This window comes from Capra hircus, chromosome 2, assembly GCF_001704415.2.
Source record: "Capra hircus breed San Clemente chromosome 2, ASM170441v1, whole genome shotgun sequence".
NCBI lineage: Eukaryota > Metazoa > Chordata > Mammalia > Artiodactyla > Bovidae > Capra > Capra hircus.
This window is the reverse complement of record NC_030809.1, coordinates 113,881,527-113,903,036: the sequence shown is the minus strand read 5'-3', so window position 1 is coordinate 113,903,036 and position 21,510 is coordinate 113,881,527. Positions and strand designations below refer to the sequence as shown.

Here is a 21,510-nt window from a genome sequence, read left to right as displayed (position 1 = left end):
TGTCTTCCATTTTCCCTCTCTTGGGGTATCGGTGACACTCACTGGCATCCAGTGATGATGTGCCCTGTGTGTGTTCTGGACTAGACGTATTCCATGTAGAGAGATGGTCTTTCTTGTCTCTGCAACATCTGAAGGACTGAGGGCAAGAAGCTGTTGTACCCTAAGTGTTCAGAGTAGTTTTCAAGTTTGACATCGTTGACTGAAAGTTTCGCTGTTTTGAGTAATTATATTTTAGGACTTGCTTCAAAGCATAAATTGGAATTTTCAACTCTTGTTTTGTGATTGTGACTTTATGACCAAAATAGATATGTTATAAACTATAGAATAGCATTTTATGTTTTATTATAAAAGAGAACAAACTTATTTAAGTTTTTACTTTACTAATTTAGGTTTGGATGGCAGAACAGAAAATATCATATGATAAGAAGAAACAAGAAGAGTTAATGCAACAATATCTAAAAGAACAAGAATCATATGATAATAGGTAAGAAATTCCACTCTGCTGGTATTTTTTAGAGTAATCAGTTGCATGAGAATATCCTTTACTGAATCATATACTAACTTTTTTTACCTGAATGCCCCCAATAATAGGATTATATTCCCTGTGAACTATCTTTACTCTTACATTCATAGATGGGCACTTTTTCCAATCTTACCCATAATTCACACAAAATATAGATTGATATGAATATACACTCCATATACAGTTTATAGAGATGTTCCAACGTACTCAAAACTTGGAAGAAAAATAAATGTCTATACTTGAACTACTGAGGCCTCGTACAAAGATATTTCTTCAACATAGACTGAAATGAAAAGATACACAAGATAGCTTCAAGAAGTAAAGTGTCTTTACCTGACCTGCATGTCACTGTTCTTTTAACAGGATAAGAGCTAGAGTTCCTCACTGGCTTACTATATAGTACAGTATCCACCCCTACCCTTAGCTGTTGTCATTTTATGTTTGTATTTGCAGGTCTAACTCTGAAGCTGATTTCTTTTAGTTAATCAAATAAATAAATAGTGGTCCTTTTGATAAGTCACACTTTCTCTTCCAGTCAGTCCTATATTTCATCAAAACATAGATCTTAAGCAAAGTAATACTAAACTATTATCAAATACTCTGTTTGAAATATAGTGTATTGAGAGCAAAATTAGAGAAATAAAACATTTTATTCAATTAAGTACTTTTCTCACTAATTTATTTAATTGGTTGACTTTTATTGAGTACCTACTTCATGCAAGGCAGCAAGTGAAATTGTAGTGGCCTATAATATAAAAGTGTGATGCATAGCTTCTGTCTAGCCTCAAGAAAATCTAATAATGGATATGTACATACATATAGTTCAAGGCTGAAAATAATAACTAAGTGAAAATGCACTCATAAAAACTGTGGCAGGCTAGCATAAGACAAAACTAATTCCATTTGGGATAACAAGGTAAGACTTTATGGAAGAGGTGAGGGAGAAAGGAGTGGCAAGGAGAAAAAGAAAGGTGACCTTTGACATAGTTCAAAGCTGAACTCTGAAGAAGGGTAAGGATTTAGAGGCACAGTTCTCAACTGAGGGCCATTATTGCCCCAGGAGATATGTGGCAACATTTGGACACATTTTTTGATTGTCATAACTCAGGGCTTGGGTGATAACAACATTTAGTGGTGGATTCTAAGGATGCTACAAAACAGCCTACAGTGTACACAAAGAACGGTCAAGTCCAAAATGTCAGTAGCACCGCTGTGGGAAAGCTGTGATCTGCATATAGTCAAAGCTTTTAAAGATGAGCATGGTGGGAAGGTGGAGAGTGTATTAGGAAACAGCAGTATAGTTGAGTTAGACCGATAAAGAGATTATGGATGCATGAAACAGGGCACTCAAACCCAGTACACTGGGACAACCCAGAGGGATGGGGTGGGGAGGGAGGTTGGAGGGGGGTTCGGGACGGGGACACATGTATACTTGTGGCTGACTCATGTCAATGTATGGCAAAACCCACAATATTGTAGGGTAATTTCCTCCGATTAAAATAATTAATTAAAAGAGATCATGGAGGTGGAAGTGTAAGAACCCATGCAAATATCTTGTTTCTCCCTGAATTTTGCCCACTAGTGTTATTATTCATTGATAGTTCTTGCCTGCATCAGTTGTTACTGTGGTTTTCTAACAGTGGTTTTCTGTTTCTCTAAATTCCTCTACATTTTTAAATTTGAATTTCTCTGGAAAGAGGATTTTTCCCTTGCCCTCGCTTATTTAATCATTTATTCCTATCGTTATGGACTCAGATATTTACTTAATTGGTTATAATTCAATACTCGTATACTTTTTTGCTCAAGTTTTGACCTTTGCCCACTTTGTCAGCTTGACTCCTATGTCCACTTAACATGTTCCATCCTTCTAAAAAATAAATAAATAAAACTACTTCATGACACTCTAAGATCATCAGAAACTTGTCTTTTATTTTTCCCTGCTCCAGCATTGGAATCAACCTGTTCCTTTTATTTGAGAAACATACTTAGAAACCAGGGTCTGGACATTAGGTTTGTTTGTTGCTTCTACGTTTGGTTGTTTGAATTTACAAGTATATAAAAGCAGATTTGTGAGTATTTGGAGTGATTTCCTCCACTTTTCATTTTTCCTTGTTCAAAAATGTTGTCTTTAATAGTTCTGTTCCTTAGTATTCTATTTTTTCCCTTCTAAATTTTTAAATGTCCTAGATATTAGTGTTTGTGGATACTGATCCCTAAACATGACAATCATATTTATTATTCTGAATGGATAAATAAAAGGATGTTAGAACATCTATACATTTCACTCTACTTAGAGTCAACAGCAAAAAAAAAAGGAAAAAGAAAAAACCTGTATAGGTTTTTAGTTGAAGTTAAAACGTAAATACTAATATAGTAGCTTTTCCTTTTATTTTGTATACCTATTGAGTTTTGCACAAAATGGAATTGATCTTCCAGTTTTGATTTTATATTATTTTTTATTTCAGTGAAAATGAAATGCTTTTTTGAAAGGGAATATATAAAACATAAAATTTATTGTTTTATCTGCGCAGTTCAGTGGCATTAATTACATTCATAGTGTTGTGTGCCATCACCACTGTCTGTTTCCAAAAATTTTTCTTCTTTACTCCAAGTTGAAACTCTGTACTCATTAAACTGTGTTCCCCCTGCCTCTAGCCCCTGGTAAACACTATTCTTTCTGCCTCTATGAAATTTGTCTTTCCTAAGTACATCATGTGAGTGGAATTATATAATAATTGTCCTTTTGTGTCTGGCATACTTCACTTAGTATAACATATTCAAGAGTCATCCATATTGTAGTGTGTATCAAGCTTACTTTTTATCATGGCCAAATAATATTCCATTGTTTGTACATACCACAGTTGGTCTACCCATGCAACCATAATGAACACTTGGATTGCTTCTGTCTTTTGGCTATTCTGAATAATGGCATACCAGTATCTGTTCAGCCCCCAACTTTCAGTTCCTTTGGGTATATACCTAGGAGCAGAGCTGCTGGATCATCTGGTAGTTCTGTGTTTGACTATTGAAGACCAGAAAACTGTTTTCCATAGGACCTGCACCATTTTACATTCCCACCAGTAATGCATAAGGGTTCCAATTTATCCACATCCTTGCCAACTTTTGTTATTTTCCTTTTTTTTTAAATAACCATTCTTATAAATGCAGCATGGTATCTCATGGTTTTGATTTACATTTCCCTGTAACTAGTGATATTGAGCTTTTCATGTACTTCATGTTAATTTTTAAAATAGTGTAAATATAATTTACGAACTTTAAAGTATATGTTGGTTTTTAGTATATTTAAAGTTTGGAGCCATCACCATAAGTCATTTCAGAACACTTCCACCATCTGAAGAAGAAATCTTGTACCCGATAGTGGTCACTTCCCATTCCCACAACCTGGACTCCCAGTTCCTCTCAGACCTAAGCAACCGCTGACTGACTTTGTCTCTGTAGATTTACCTATCCTGGAAGTGTCATATGAGTGGAATCATATGGCTTCTTTCATTTAGTACAATGTTTTTGAAGTTCATCCATGTTGTAGCAGGTGTCATTGGTTCATTCCCTTTTATTGCTGAATCATATCCCACGGTATGGAGGTAGATTCTGTTGTGCTTTTGCCCTCTTCTTCTTTTACAGTTATTTGTCAACTCCAGTGGAAATAAGAGACAGAGGACTTACAATCATGTAGGCTATACTTTGTGATAGCCTTTTCCAAATATAAGAGGAAATTCTGTTTACTCTTTAGGTTTCTTCTCTTTAATCAATATTTTACATAGATCTTATGAATTAAAAGGTTTAACTTGATTATTCATTCAGTTTGTTGCAGAGCTATTTTTTTCTAAAAAGCACAGCGTATCTCTAAACAGAACAACATTCTCTAAACATATATCTCTAAACAGAACATATCTCTAAACAGAACAATGGAACAACAATGTTCTCCAAACAGGGAACATTCGGTGTTGAAAAAGAAATTATTAAAAAATGATTTTTAAGATGCAGTAGATAGTGAATCCATCATAGTAATTAACTTGTTGTAGATTTTCTTTAAACTATTCTCTCTTCATTGGCCTTGCTAAAGAACTTTATTTATTCTGTTACTGAATTTGACTCCTGTTATTTGGATTTGACTTCCTAAAGAAATCCAGGGAGACTTGTTTTTCTAAACTGATTCCTCACAATTAAGAAAAAACATTATTTAACTTAATTCCAAATATGTGTTGGCATATAGGATTTCAAGACAACATTTCAAAGTTTAAGAAAAGCATGTGAGGGAAAGCATGGCATTTTCCCCTCATTTCAGTTGGGAGGGCTGGGTTCTTTCAAGTATTGAGAAGGTCTCAGAACCAGTTATTAAAGGGGCAGCACTGCTGGAATTTTCATTCAGAAATTTCAGATGTCATTTAGTCAGAGGAGTAGTTTTGAAATTTTATCGCTAATAAAAATATTTTATCCTAATTCCCTTAGAATTTAGGGGTATGGAGGGACAGTCATTCTGTAGTATTTTTCCTGCTACAAAAAAATTTGAAAATTTATCTCTTGTTTGATTTAGATTGCTAATGGGAGATGAGCGTGTAAAGAATGGCCTTAATTTCATGTATGAGGCTCCACCAGGGGCTAAAAAAGGTACTTGCTTCAATTTCCTTTTTTTTAAGTCTTTGATGTGTTTGTGACTAAAGATTGAGAACTGTTACAACAGACATTTTTAGAAGTTGCTCTTCATCTTTTAAAATTAATACTATTCTATAAAATAATGTTAAAATACTATAATCAATATAGTAGGATAAATACTAACAGTAATTCTCTAGTGTAATAATAATTTCATGATGTGTCTTCGGGGAGGAAAATCTCAACATCACCAGAAGTATATTTATTCTTTTATAATTTGTGTCTTTATTCCTTCTTGTTGAGTATATTTGTGAATAGAAGGCATAATATTCAATGTCAATGAAAAGTATGGAAGTTTAAAGATTAGAAATTAATCTTTTATTAAGATTAATAAAGTACTGCCTCTTATTCGGTACTGTTTTTTACCCTACAGTGATTTGAATTTTATCTTGTGAAAGAAGAAAAAAGTCAAAGCAATACATTCTTACAAGTTACAATTAAATACCATGATATCATAGTGTAGTGTATAATAGCAGACTTTCATGTTGAAGTTTTTAACTTGACCTACCTTTTTTTCCTCCCATATTTTTGATATGCAATCAAGAAAACAAAGAGGTAAAGTACTGTTTTCTGTGTTTCGATTTATTTGCAATAGTTTGAAATTTTATGGAAATACTGAAAGACTTTAATGAATGTTTTTAGAAAGAAGAAACAGAAGGAGAGACCGAATACAAGTTTGAATGGCAGAAAGGGGCCCCACGAGAAAAGTAAGAACTGGTTTTTTTTTAAAGATAAAATATGTATCATTAACTTTATCTGGGGTGTATGTGTGTAAGTTGCTTAGTTGCGTCCGACTCTTTGCAACCCCATAGACCACAGCCCACCAGGCCTTTCTGTCCATGGTATTCTCCAGGTAATAACACTGGAGTGGGTTGCCATTTCTTCTCCAAAAGGAACTATAGAAAGAAAGTTAAGTTGCTCAGTCGTGTCCGACTCTTTGCGACCCCATGGACTGTAGCCTACCAGGCTCCTCCATCCATGGAATTTTCCAGGCAAGAGTACGGGAGTGGGGTGCCATGGCCTTCTCCAATTTTATCTGATATCCCATCCTATGTTGCTTTTTATTCACCAGAGAAAGCAACTAATGTGAAAAGTTATTTTTAATGGTTTGTCTTATGTAGCTAATTTGTTTGATCATAGTCTTTAGCTTTATTTTTGTCATTTTTTTAAAATCATGGATTATCAGACTGGATACTTGATAATAAAGTGGTGTTTGGAAATACCAAATAGATTTTATGGTTCTGTTTATTTACTAAACTTGTATGTTTCATAATTTACTTAGAACTGTAAGACTGTTTTTAGTTTAATTATTATTATTCTTAATATTGTTTGTACATTTTCTCTCCTTAATAGATATGCCAAAGATGACATGAACATCAGAGATCAGCCCTTTGGTATTCAGGCAAGTGACGCATTTATTCTGTAAGAATAATTTTTTCAAAATAAACACTTCTTTATATTATTGTCCAAAGGTATTTAAGCTGAAAAGGGTTTCTATGGTTTCTGAAAAGCTCTATGGTTTCTGTTTGTATCACATAATAGAAGGACTTGGAGAGAAAATGTTAAATGTAGCAAAGATACAAATCCAAATATCAAATCATGATAAAAGATAGGAGTCAAAATTTTATAGTGAGGGCTATAATGAAAATGGTCTCTGCAGTTTTCAAGGAATTTGGAGAATAGCTCATGGTCAAAAAATAAAACTGTTTGAATACTGCCATACTTACTCATTTACATGTTGTTTGTGGGTGCTTTCCTGCTGTATTGGCAGAGTTGAGTGGTCGCAACAGAGACCTTTGGCCCATACAACCTAAAATATTTACTGTCTGGCTTTTTACAGGAAAAGTTTGCTAGCCGTTGGTTTAGGAAATTGAAACCTCAAAGATTAACTTTTTTTTAATTAGAGAATTCCAGATTGAGACAGGACATCATTCTTTTTTGGTGTTTTACTATTTCTTTTTGGATTACATTGTTTTATCGCCACCAGGTAACACTCAGAAAGAAATAGGATTCAGCTGAACTTTTAGACACAATTTATAGTAAAAGATTTTAGTGTTTGAATTACTTTTACCAAATATATGTGTGGAGTGTCTTTCCTTGGAGATCTTTTGGAAACAAGACTAATTTCACTGAAACTCTACAAGGAGTAAGGAGTTGAACAGTGGTTAGGTTCTTAGTATTTTAATAACCAAAATAAGTAATGTTTACTATTTCTCAGGTTCGAAATGTGAGATGCATTAAATGTCACAAATGGGGTCATGTCAACACAGATCGAGAATGTCCTTTGTTTGGTCTTTCTGGAATTAATGCAAGTTCAGTTCCCACTGATGGCTCAGGTAGGCATTAGACATCATTTGTTTGTTTTAGAATTTATATAGAGGACAAACAAAGCTAAAGTAAACTTTTTTTTTAAGTCTCTCTCAGTATTGGTTTGATTTGGTTTGGTTTTGGTTTCTGGGGTTAGGTCACATTCCCAAAATGGTCAATGGAGAACTCTGATTATATGTTTTGAATATGAAATTTTGTGTATTAGGATTTAATTTTTCTAGCCAAGGGCCCTATGAAATTGATATTAAAAGTAACAGATATATTAAGCATCATTTATTAGGTTGGTAACCTAAAAATAGAAGGAAGAAATGGATGTTTCTCATATTTATGTCCTCCTGAGTTTTAGGACTAAGCTGAACTAGAAGCCACAATTGCAGTTTTTGTTTCAGAGAGAAAATTGAGTTTTAAAAGATGTTAAATATGTTAAAATTAATTTTTACTTGAAAGTTATTTACCTTCCTGTCTGTTATTGTCTATTTAAGAAAAATTGGTTGAATTTGGTTTAAATCATTTGAGTTCTTCTTGTAAGAAGATATTAAAACTGAGAAGTTTTAACTTAAATTTCTCAGTGCCTTGTTAGTATGTTGTTCAAACAGCCACACTAATCCAACAATAATTCTTAATGAATCATAATAGCAATAACCTGCTTAACCCTGTAACCTTAAGTCATTTTACATTTTATGAGTTTCAATTCTTCATTTTAAAATAAAGGATGATAGTATAACTCAAGAGCTTTTCCACATTTTTTAAATAGCTGTAGAACCTTTAAAATTTTTTATAAATCCTACATGTAATCCAAAGTAAGCCTCTTGATTAGGGTGAAAGAGAAGAGTGAAAAAGTGGGCTTAAAACTCAGTATTAAAAAAAACTAAGATCAAGGCATCTGGTCTCATCACTTCATGGCAAATAGAAGGGGAAAAGGTGAAAGCAGTGACAGATTTCCTCTTCTTGGGCTCTAAAATCACTGTGGGTGGTCATCGCAGCCATGAAATTGAGACAGTTACTTCTTGGCAGGAAAGCTATGACAAACCTAGACAGTTTTAGAAAGCAGAGACATCACTTTGCCAACAAAGGTCCATATAAGTCAAGACTATGGTCTTTCCAGTAGTGTACAGATATGAGAGCTGGACAGTAAAAAAGGCAGAGTGCTGAAAAATTGATGCCTCCAATCTGTGGTGCTGGAGAAGACTCTTGAGAGTCCCTTGGAAAGCAAGGAGACCAAACCAGTCGTTCTTAAAGGAAATCAACCCTGAATACTCTTTGGAAGACCTGATGCTGAAGCTCCAATACTTTGGCCACCTGATGAGGACAGTTGACTCATTGGAAAAGACCCTGATGCTGGGAAAGACTGAAGGCAGATGGAGAAGAGGGCAGCAGAGGATAAGATAGGTTGGATGGCGTCACTGATTCAGTGGACGTGTACTTGGCCAAACTCCGGGAGATGGTGAGGGACAGGAAAGCCTGGTGTGCTACAGTCCATGGGCATCACAGCATCAGACATGACCTGGCAACTAAACAACAACAGTCCCAGATGTAGAAAATACAAAGGGAGAGCTGCTCTACTGAAGCAAATGCTCTAGGCATGAAGCGCCATCCTCTCAGCTAATCTCGGGCTCTGATGCACCTCTTCAGACTCGCTGAGGCTTCCACTGTCACCTCTGAGCTCAAGGTTCACCCTCAGTCAGCAGGTGATATTCAGGCTCTCTTCTGTAGCTAGAGATCAGGCTTGCTTCCAGCAGGTCAGATGCAGGCTGCTGGACTCAAGATGCTAGTTCTCGTATTAGGAGTTGAGGAATCTGACCCATTGTCAAGTTTGACACTGTTTCATTAGTGGTGTTGTGAATGTCAGGATGGGTAGAGGAAGTACACACAAAATACTACACATGAATTTTTAAACATTCTTACCTCTCTTTAAAACATTTTTTAAAACCACATCTTAAGGACCTCCCTGGGTCCAGTAGTTAAGAATCTGCCTGTCTGTGCAGGGGATGTAGGTTCTATCCCTGGTCCATGGGGCAGCTAAGCCACGTGCCGCAGCTACTGAAGCCCATGTACCCTAGAGCCTGCGCGTCAGGAAGCCCCAGCACTGCAGCTGGAGGGTAGCTCCCACTCCCACACTGCAGAAAAGAGCCTGAGTGCATCACCAGCAACCCAGCACAGTCAAAAAGACACACATTTTAAGTAGAGGGAAAATTGCTCAGTGGTGAGGAATATGGATACAGACTCCTTGGTGTGACAGTCTCTGACAAAAGAACCTCCTGCTGATGCCACGGTGCAGGTGTTCTTAAGCAAAGGAAGGTGGAGTAGGATGAAGAACCCATTAGCACAGATATCTCTGAGCTCTACTTTTGGTAGTCACAGGGATCTGTTGCTGTGTTTGAAAGGCGTATTCTGTTTCCTGGAAGGGGTTACGTCTTTCTCTTCTTTCCCTTCGCTCCATCCTTATGGTGCCCTTCCAGCTGAGTGACTTCCGTGTCGGCTGTGGAGGGGCAGTGTCAGTGCTGTCTTTGTTCTTCAGCCTTGTCTCACTCTGATCTGCTTGGAGAGCATGAGTAGGATGGACCCTGGGACACTAGGAGACTAGGATCTAGACTGTAGACTAGGATAGCCCTTTATCTGGTATTTGATACACCTACTTTCTCTTGAATCTGTTTAGAAAGTCTGCTAACAACAACCAAAAGAACTTACACTAAAGATGGAAAAGCATGACACAGCCTGTGTTAGAGCAAGTATGATAAAATGAACATTTTAATCTATTGATAAAGTGGAGATAAATTGATAAATTTGAAGAGTCATTTAATGTATCAAAAACCTATCAAAAACCTTAAGAACATACATATCATTTTACTGGAAATTCAACATCTAGGAATTTATAGTAAGAAAGTGATAAGGTAGATGCCCAAAGGTTTATAGTAGTGAAAGATTAGAAATAACCCTAAATAAACCTAATCAGTCAAGGGTCGGTAAAATTAACTCACTCATTTATTCAGCAATTAAGTGTGGAGTAGTTACTCTGTGTAAGGCATTTTTCTAGGTTCTCAGAATATACCCCCAAGACAGAAATTCTTTCATAATTCTATTGGGAATGACAGAAAATAAACTAATAAGGAAGTACTACGCATTTATAAATTCTGTGATGAAAACTACATTGGATACTGTGGTAAGAACTAATTGGGGAATAACTAGGTGAGGTGGTCAGGAAGGCCCCCACTGAGGAAGTGATATTAGGCTGAGACCTAGAGGACAGGACAGTGCAACCGTGTATTCGAGGTCTCAGGCAAAAGGAACAACCTTCCACACAGAAGGAACTACAAATTCAGACTGTGAAGGTGTGGAGGTACGTAGATGCCTGATTTGGAACCCCTGCCCTCTACTTAGTAGCCATGTGACTTCAAGCAAGCCGTTAACTCCTCTGTGCCTCAGTTTGCAGTGTCTGTAAAACAGATATTATACTAGTACCTACCTCATAAGGTTGTTATGAGAACTAAATGAGTTAATACATGTGTAGTGCTTAGAATAGTACCTAGCACATAGTAAGCACTTTATTGGTATATTTTTTAAGAATTAATTATGGGACTTCCCTGGTGGATCAGTGACTCCATGCTTCCACTAAGACTGCATGCTTTAATGGGTTTAATCCCTAATCAGAGATCCAACATGATGCACGGCATGGCCAAAAAAAAAAAAAAATTAAAAAATAAATTAATTATGGAATTAATTGGAATACCAGTGTAGCCAAAATGGAATACCATATAGCCATTAGATAAGATATATAAACTGAGCTGTTGATCTGTATTGACACATTAGGATGTACCAGGATATATCAACTAAAAAGAAGAAGAAGCAGTATTTCAAATTTCTTAAATCCTGTCTTACTTTTCTAAGAATACCTCAAAGCACTGAACTTTATGAAAGATTATGGTAAAAATAGATCAGTAACTTTCACTATCTATGATACCACATAAGATGAAAGTTACTGATCTATTTCTGATGTACTGTCAGAGTTGAAAACCATCAGCTTCAACTGTATGTAAGAACAACTGAAGGTTGGCGAAATAGGTCCTTGTTCGTTTAAATTATGTTTTACTAATAATACACAGTCAGGAAATTGTCCCACGGGAATAGTCATGGATATGTCCCAAGGTTTTGTTGTAAAGCATTGTGTTAAGAGAACCTAAATGTCTAATAAAAGAATATTAAGTGAATAATTATGGGATATTGTCACAAGGGAATACTATACTATGCAACCATTAAAAAATGATAGGAACATTTCTTAATGAATGGATATTGTTTATAACATTTGGTCAAATAAAGCATATTATAAAACGAGGTAGCTACATGTATTCCATTCATTTTTCTCTTTACATCTTTAAGTAGACATATGGAGAGATACTTTTAGAAAAATAAAAATGCCTGGAAGGAGATAGACTAAAATATTAACAACGATTATACTTTTATAATTTTCAAGTGAACAGTTCAGTTCAGTCGCTCAGTCGTGTCCAACTCTTTGCGACCCCATGAATTGCATGAATTGCAGGCCTCCCTGTCCATCACCAACTCCCGGAGTTCACTCAGACTCACGTCCATCGAGTCAGTGATGCTATCCAGCCATCTCATCCTCTGTTGTCCCCTTCTCCTCCTGCCCCCAATCCCTCCCAGCATCAGAGTCTTTTCCAATGAGTCAACTCTTCGCATGAGGTGGCCAAAGTACTGGAGTTTCAGCTTTAGCATCATTCCTTCCTAAGAAATCCCAAGGCTGATCTCCTTCAGAATGGACTGGTTGGATCTCCTTGCAGTCCAAGGGACTCTCAAGAGTCTTCTCCAACACCACAGTTCAAAAGCATCAATTCTTCAGTGCTCAGCCTTCTTCACAGTCCAACTCTTACATCCATACATGAATATTAGAGGAATTAAAACTTATGCATAGAAATAAATTATTTTAAATGGTATTGTTCACTTAATACCTTTTAAAGTTTGACCTGAATTTAGCAGTACCGCTTAACTAACATTAATAGAAACTCCTAAAGGGTTTCTCAAAACCAAAATAAAAAGTACTCTGCTGTATCAAATAGGAAAGCAAATAATGATGTTATATTCTGAATTTGAATGTAATGAAAAATAAACTGGCCAATTTCCTAATCCACTTGCTGATTCAAGCTAAAAAATCTTTTCATTTAAAAAAAAATCACCTATTGAATAATGTCTCACAGTGAATAGAGATTATTTTTGCAATAAGGCAATTTCAGTGGATGTGGTTATCATGGGATAATCACACCCCTGGGGTACAGCCTTGTGCCTGTAATCTCCCAGGAGTGTAATTATTTCATGATAACTGCACCCCCTGGTGTTACATTATTTCTATTATGAAATTCTTAGTTTAGTATATAAAGTAACTTACTTTGATCACTGGAAACTGCAAGGTGCTGTTAGAACATTCCAGCTGTGAGGTTTACAGAGACCAGCTATAAGATTTACTTCTCCTTTACAAAGTTAAATTAGGCAATCAAAATGCTTCTCTGGCTAAGCTGGTTTAGAATATCTTTTCTACTGATAAGATCATCCTAACTTTGTAAGTTTTTGTATACTCTAGATATATCAAAATTATATATAAAACTTATAAGCTTCAGTGGTGACTGAATATTTGTAAAATATTTTTATAGTACCACATAACTAAATGCCTAGCCCACTGGCCTTTTGTTTACACTCTGTAGCGCTTATTCCTATCATTGCCTCTTACCTTCTGTTACTTACTCATATTTTTAATGTAAGTTGAAACTAGCATTTTTTTAAATACACAGTGGTGCTTTTCAACAAAGCAAGTGGGGTTTTTTCTGGTTTATTTTGGCTTTAATAGAGTGAATGGTCACATATATCTGTATGTCTCTTACTTAATCTTTTTGTTTGTTTTGTTTCAGTCTTGCTTGTGTTTTTTCTTAATAGACTTTATTTTTTAGAGCCGTTTCAGGGTCGTAGCAAAATGGAGAGAAAAGCACAGAGTTCCTATATGCCACCTGCCCCCGGAGATACATAACCTCCCCCATTGTCAACATCCCCCAGCAGAGTGGGGCATTTGCTGTAGTTGTTGAACCTACAATGACACATCATCATTATCCAAAGTCCATAGTTTACCATAGGTCTCACTCTTGGTGTTGTGCCTTCCATGGGTTTGGACAAATGTATGAAGGCATGTATCTGCCAGTACAGTCTCATACAAAGTAGTTTTACTGTCCTAAAAAACCATTTGTGCCCTGAGCCTTCGTCCCTCCCTCCCCTCTAATCCCTGACAACCACTGATCTTTTTACTCTCTCCATAATTTCACCTTTTTCTGAAGGTCATATTGTTGGAAGCATACTGTATGTGGCCTTTTAAGATCAGCTTCTTTCATTTGTGTATGTTGCTGCTGCTGCTAAGTCACTTCAGTCGTGTCCAACTCTGTTCGAGCCCACCAGGCTCCCCCATCCCTGAGATTCTCCAGGCAAGAACACTGGAGTAGGATGCCATTTCCTTTAATGCATCAAAGTGAAAAGTGAAAGTGAAATCACTCAGTCGTGTCCAACCCTCAGCGACCCCGTGAACTGCAGCCTTCCAGGCTCCTCCGTCCATGGGATTTTCCAGGCAAGAGTACTGGAGTAGGGTGCCATTGCCTTCTCCGCTTGTATATGTTAAGGCGTTTCAATTGTGTCCGACTCTTTGCGACACTGAACTGTAGTCCCCCAGGCTTCTCTATCCATGGATTTTTGCTTCCAGGCAAGAATACTGCAGTGGGTTGCCATTTCCTTCTCCAGGGGATCTTCCCAACCCAGGGATTAAACCCATGTCTCTTATGTCTCCTACATTGGCAGGTGGATTCTTTACAACTAGCACCACCTGGGAAGCCCTTCTTTAACTTAGTAATATGCATTTAAGGTTCCTCTATGTCTTTTCATGGTGTATTAGCTCATTTCTTTATAGTGCTGAATAACAACCCATTGTCTGGATGTACCACAGTTTATTGATCCATTCACCTGCTAAAGCATATCTTGGTTGCTACCATGTTTTGACAGTTACAAATAAAGCTTCTATATTAACATCTACATGCAGGTTTTTATGTGGTTATAGTTTTCAACTTAAGTAAATATGAAGGAACATAATTGCTGGATCATGTGGTAAGAATATATTTATTTTTATAAGCAGCTCCCAAACTGTCTTCCAAAGTAGGGCACCATTTTGCATCCCCACCAACAGTGAATGAGAGCTCCCATTGCACCACGTCCTCATCAGCATTTGGCATTGACAGTGTTAGGAATTTTGGTCATTCTGGTTGGCGTAGAGTGGTACCTTGTTGTTTTATTTTGCACTTCCCTGATGACATATTATTCAGCACATCCTTTTATATGCTTATTTGCCATCTGTATATCTTCTTGGTGAGGTGTCTGTTAAGGCCTTTGGCCCATTTTTTAACACTGAGTTATTTTCTCGGAGAAGGCAATGGCACCCCACTCCAGTACTCTTGCCTGGAAAATCCCATGGACAGAGGAGCCTGGTAGGCTGCAGTCCATGGGGTTGCTAAGAGTCAGACACGACTGAGCGTCTTCACTTTCCCTTTTCACTTTCATGCACTGGAGAAGGAAATGGCAACCCACTCCAGTGTTCTTGCATGGAGAATCCCAGGGACAGGAGAGCCTGGTGGGCTGCTGTCTATGGGGTCACACAGAGTCGGACACGACTGAAGTGACTTAGCAGCAGCAGAGTTATTTTCTTATTGTTGAGTTTTAAGAATTCTTTATATAACTGGGGTATCAATCCTTTATCAGATTTGTCTTCTGCAAATATTTTCTCCAGGTTTGTGGCTTGTCTTTTCATTTCTTTGAAAAATGTTTTTATAACAGCTTTATTGAGTTATAATTGACACACCATACAGTTCATGCATTTGAAGTATACAGTTCAATGGCTTTGAATTTGTATATTCACACAGTTGTCCATCCATTACGATGGTTAATTTGAAAACATTTTCAGTTCCTCAAAATGAAACCCCTCACTCCTCAGTTCTTATCCCCAGTCTTCCCCAGTCCTAGGCAACCATTAGTCTACTTTCTGCCTTTTTTTTTTTTTTTTGCCTATCCTGGAAATTTCATATAAATGGAATCACACAATATGTAGAAAAGAAAAATTTCACACTTTAACACAAAATTGCCTTGCTTTTGCCTACCCTAGTCACATAGCTTCCAGTGTCCTCTCTCCACAGAGTCTTCCGGGGTCATCTTCCTTACATGTTGATATGCACCAGTGTGCACAGAGCACTGTTACCCAGGGAAGCTCATCCATGCCATATGGAGCTTTTATTAGGGTTTAATTACATAGGCATGGTTTACTGAATCAGTGGCCATGTGGTTGAACTCAATCTCTTGTCCCTCTTCCTTCCCCTGGAGATCAGGCTGACATGTGGCTCAAAGCTCCAACCCTCTAATCACATGGTTGGCTTTTCTCCTGTGGCCGACCCCATCCTGACTCATCTCCTTGGCATAAGCGTTCTAGGGGCTCACCGTGACACTGTCACTCAGGAAATCTCCGATATTTAGAGGCTCCCTTCCACAAACTGGGGACAGAGGCTCCCAAGTTCTTTATTATACAGCAGTTGTATTTTCATTTAGTTCAAAATACTAAGTTTCTCTTGAGATTTTTTCTGTGTGTTGTTCATAACTGTGTTTATTTAGCCTCCAAATATTTTGCGATTTTCTGGTGCTCATTCTGTATTGGTTTCTAGTTTAATTCCATTTTGGTCTCAGAGCACTCTTTGTATGATTTCCGTTCTTTTATAAATGTTAAGGTGTACGTTAAGGTTATGGCTCAGGATGTAGTCTTGGTGAGTCTTCCATACGAGCTTGAGAAGAGTGTATATTCTGCTTTGATTGGATGGAGTGTTCAATAAATAACAACTAGATCCAGGTGATGGGAATGGTGCTGTTCAACTACGTCCTGCTGATTTTTTGCCTGGTAGAGCTGTCAATTTCTGATAGAGGAGTCCTGAAGTTCACTGCAACTATAATAGAGGATTTGTCTATTTCTGAAAACATTTATATCAGTTTTGGCCTCACATATTTTAATGCTGTCTTACTAGGTGCATACACATTTGGGATTGTTATGTGTTAGAGAGTGTGCCCTATTTTCATTATGTCTCTGTTTATCTTTCATAAAGGATTGTTCTGAAAGCATATTCCTTGGTCTGAAATATGCGTTATCTGAAAATAATATGATACTCCAGCTGTATTTTATTAGTGTTAGCATGGTATATCTTTCTCTGTATCTTTACTTTTAATCTGTCTTTTTTTCCCCTCAGTGTCTTTAAACTGGGTTTCTTTTTTTTTTTTTAAGACTGAAAATTTTTATTGAAAAGTCACATAATCAAGACAGTCAAAACTAAAAGTTTAACTTTAGGTAGCATAAACATTACAGAAACAAAAATGAAAACAATCTCTATAGTTTTTGTGTCTACCTAAGAGTTTTAATTCTGATCTTTTGTTGAGATCATCGTGAGAGTTCATGTAAATAATTGTCTAGCAATTAATAAATCAATTTTAATAAAACCGAGAGATCAAAGATACCTTCAGCAAGTACTAAACCATACTGCTGATGTAATGCTTTATTACTTTATTTTATTTATTATTTATTAGTTTATTTTAATCTTAAGTGGAACAATAAGCAATTAAGGATAAAATCCAATTTTAAAAGATGCTTTAAATTCTGTAAAACATTCCATATCTGCACTGAATTTGGTCAAGTGGTCTCACAGAAGGACTGACGGATGATGGAGTCCAGAGCCGTGACTCCCTCAGTGGAAGGGGCCCAGTGCCTGGAGGGGGAACCAGCAGGAGGTGTGGATAGGTCTGCAGATGAAGGAAGGCAAGGAAGGGTGGAGGAGTTCTTTCTCACAGCTTCCTCATGGTGTAGGAGGTGAGATTATTGACCAAGAAAGAGGGATTGGAAGGAGATGGGGCTTAGTGATTTAAGGGCAATGCAACCTGATGGAGGGTTGAGAGCCAACTAGGGAAACGCACCATAGTAGCCTGGGGCAGGACTACACACCACTTTTTAAGACACCCTAAACTGGGTTTCTTGTAGGCAGCATACAGTTGGATGTTTTTTAAATCTATTGTGGATACAATTGGATTAAGATCCACCATATTGATAATTGTTTTCTATGTGTTGCCCTTGTTCTTTGTTTTTGTCTTCCGCTCTTTGCTTTCTCTGGTTTTAATTGAGTATTTTATGTGATTCCATTTTCTGTCCTCTCGTAGCATATCATTTATGCTTAATTTTCTTAAAATTTTAGTTGCTGTCCTAGAATTTCCCATGTACATTTAGAACTAACCTAAGTCCACTTACAAATAACTCTCTACCACGTCACAGGTAGCACCAGTGTCTCATAACAGAGCAAACCAATTGGGTGCGATCCCTTCCTCCTATCTCTTGCAGCATTGCTGCATAGAAGTCATTGATCCATAGTTACTAATATAATGCATCCAATCTGTTATTGCAGTTATCATTTCGAATAAGGTGTTATCTGTTAGATCAGTTAAGAATAAGAAGAATAAAATATTTATCTTACTTGTATTTCTTCTTTTGAAGGATAATTTACTGGATACTGGGTAATTTCTATACTAGTGGGTTTTTCCTTTCAACCTTTAAATATTTCAGTCTACTCTCCTTACTTGCATGGTTTCTTAAGAGAAGTCTCATAGGATTCTTATCCTTGTCCCTCTCTTGATTAAGTTTTTTCCCCCCCTGACATCTTTCATCTTTCTCTGTATCTTTACTCTTAATCTGTCTTTTTTTTTCCCTCAGTGTCTTTAAACTGGGTTGTTTTATTTTCTTTCTCTGCATCTCTGATTTTCTGCAATTTGAATATCATATACCTGGTATGGATTGTTTTGTATTTATACTGCTTGGTGTTCTCTGAACTTTCTGGATTTGTGTTTTGGTGTCTATCATCAGCGTTGAAAAATCTCGGCCATTATTATTGCAGATTTCTTTCCATTCTCTTTTCTCTCTGGTATTCCTGTTGTTCATATGTTACACCTTTTGTAATTGTCCTACAGTTTTTGGATATTCTGACTCCCTCACGTGAGGCCCAGTTTTTTCTGTTCAGTTTGAGAAGCTTCTGTTGACCTATCTTAAAAGCTTACTGATTCTTTCCTCAGTTATGCCTAATCTGATGAGGAGCTCATCAAAGGCATTCTTTATTTCTGTGTTTTTTTTCCCTTATTCTTTCCATTAAGTTATTCCTCAGAGTTTCCATCTCTTTGCTCACATTACCCATCTGTTCTGCATACTGTCCACTTTTTCTGTTAGAGCCCTACCATATGAATCTTGTTATGTTAGATTCCCAGCCTGATAATCCCAGAATCTTCATTATAGCTGAGTTTGATTCTGTAGCTTGCTTTGTCTCTCAAGCTATGGTTTTTGCCTCCTAGCAAACTTACAATTTTTGGTTGAAAGCCAGACATACTGTATCAGGTAGACAGACCCAAGGTAAACAGGCCTTTAGAGTGAGGTTTTGCATTTATCTGGCTAGGAGTTAGATTCTATTTACTCTTTGTTGTAGCTGTAAATTTTAAAGGGTAAGTTTCCTCTGGTGTCCTTTTGTCTCCTCTGTTATCTTTGGGTTTTCCTACAGATTCTGTTAATAGAGGCTGAGCCTGGCTTCAGTTATAATCTGTTATTTTACAGGAACCCTACTGATAAGGGGAAACATTCAATATAATTCTGTGACTGAGTTTCACTCTTTTAGTGAGCCTCTGCCCCTGGGCTATAACCTTCACGAGTGTGTTTCTCAGCTTTTTTCCCTTCACTTTGTACAGCTTCTTTCTTCCCTCACATAGGTTATTGTGGTTGTTGCTTGGTCAGTAAGTTCGACTCATTGCGACTCCATGGATGGTAGCCCACTAGGCTCCTCTGTCCATGGGTTTTCCAGGCAAGAATACTGGAGTGGGTTGCTGTTTCCTTCTCCAGGGAATCTTCCCAACCCAAGACTCTAACCCTGCATTGGTAGGTGGATTCTTTACCTCTGAGCCATAGCTTCCTTTGAGGTTAAGCACTTGTGCAAGGCAACAAAATGCTCTGGGTATATTTCACTATAGTTACTTCTCCCTTCCCACTATTGGAAGGGAAGTACCAGGGGCTTGTTCTTTGCTGTTGACAGTGAGAACTTGATGGGGTTTCTGGAAGTAAAACTCACAAAAGTGTCAGGGCCCCTTTAAGGTTGGGCCCCAGGAATTTTCATCTCTTAAACTAGTCCTTGCCCAGTCTCCAGCAGTAGTTGGTTATCGTCTAGGTATATCTCCCAGTTGCTGGCTGTTGGTTTCTGATCCAGATAATTGAGTCTCTGTTTTGCTTTTAAGTCTGAGTTGCCATATATTAAAGTTACTTTGCCATTTTTTTAAAACTTAGCTATAATTTAAGAGTATTTGGAACTGACTATATGATACCATTGGAGAAGGAAATGGCAATCCACTCCAGTATTCTTGCCTGGAGAATCCCATGAACAGAGAAGCCTAGTAGGTTACAGTCCATGATACCATGGTAAGTTTCACATTTCTAATAAAACTAAATTTTAAGTTCAGAATGGTGTCAGTGGATATTGTTGACATACACAAAATTTCTTTCTCTGTATTAATGCCTAAATAAAGAGTTCCAGCTGTACCTCTAACAGCCAAAATGATTTTTGATACTTAACGTTTCAAGTGTCTCTATCCATTCTTGTTTATGCCAAAGGCTTTTAGTGTGTTTAAACGATATGAAAATTAACAAGTAGCTTAAATTGAGGTGTCATACTTGTTGCAAACATTTGTTTGCATGTCAGTACTCTTTTCCTTGCCTTATTTCCCCTAAGATTTGATTGGGTTTTTCTTCAAAGTTACACTAAGCTGTGGCACTGATAGCATTGTCTGCAGCAGAGCTCCCACACGCTGCTCCTCCATCTTTCCATCAGCCTTTCGTGTGGGAGGAAGTTTTGTTGCTTGAGAACATGTTTGGGAAATTTAACAAAATAATTGTCTGATCATAAGCTTGTACTAGAAAGACACCTAGGAGCATGCTGAAGTGATTTTCTTTAGAAAGATGATAAACTCAGTTGACCATCTGGCCTATCCCACTGTATCTGTTACTGAATTCTTCTGTGTAATGCTTTGAAGAAGTTGAATCCTCCCATCATAGCCACTGAGACAGCATTACATCTGATGCCAGAACTTTTTCTTAAATCCTTCAACATAATTCTACTGCAGGAAAAGTATTACCAGAATCTCTTTAAAGCTAAGCTCCTCAAGTAGGCAGATACTGAAACTAATGAATAAAGGGTTGACCTCAAAATAAAGAAGGAAGGTTAGACACCATTTCTTCTCAGTTGTGTGGGTTTTTTTGTTATTGAGTTGTGTGAACTCTTTGTATATTTTGAAAATTAAGCCCTTGTTGGTCATTATTCAGCCATAAAAAAGAATAAAATAGTGCTCTTTGCAGCATATGGATGGACATAGAGATTATACTAAGGGAAGTAAACAGACAGGGAGACAAATATGATATCATTTGTATGTGAAATCTAAAAAAATAGTATGAACTTATTTACAAAACAGAAATAGACTCACAGACATAGGAAACAAAACTGTATGGTTACCAAAGGGTAACCAGTAAAACTTGTCAGTTCCTAGTATTTAAAAGGTCAGATTGATGCTCTTGACCAGTGAGTAATTTTGAACTGTCTATAAGCACTGGTATAATTCAGTGATTAAATTTGTTGTTAGAGCGGCTGTGCCTTAAAATTCCATTGATATTAACAAATTAATTGCAGTCCTGTTCTGTCAGTAAATGGCTCAGCTCTGTGTTAAAACGCGTGTGTGAGGCTAGTGGAGGCTACACCTCCCATCTCAAAGGCATGTTAATGATTCTCAGATCGCAGTCATAGCTCTTTTACATGACTCTCCCCGTCAATACCATTCCATCTGCTCAAGGTCTGCCG

The 21,510-nt window shown here is 37.1% G+C and overlaps 1 protein-coding gene across 1 annotated transcript in view; it reads left to right on the top strand.

The window, feature by feature from the left end:
- CIR1 (corepressor interacting with RBPJ, 1) overlaps window positions 1-21,510 on the top strand; it is a 36,684-nt gene that overhangs the window by 4,980 nt on the left and 10,194 nt on the right. The window contains exons 2-7 of the mRNA XM_005675946.3: window positions 390-484; window positions 5,079-5,152; window positions 5,739-5,749; window positions 5,837-5,901; window positions 6,548-6,596; window positions 7,413-7,530. Coding sequence (XP_005676003.2) covers window positions 390-484; window positions 5,079-5,152; window positions 5,739-5,749; window positions 5,837-5,901; window positions 6,548-6,596; window positions 7,413-7,530 — 412 coding nt within the window. The remainder of the gene's footprint in view (window positions 1-389; window positions 485-5,078; window positions 5,153-5,738; window positions 5,750-5,836; window positions 5,902-6,547; window positions 6,597-7,412; window positions 7,531-21,510) is intronic.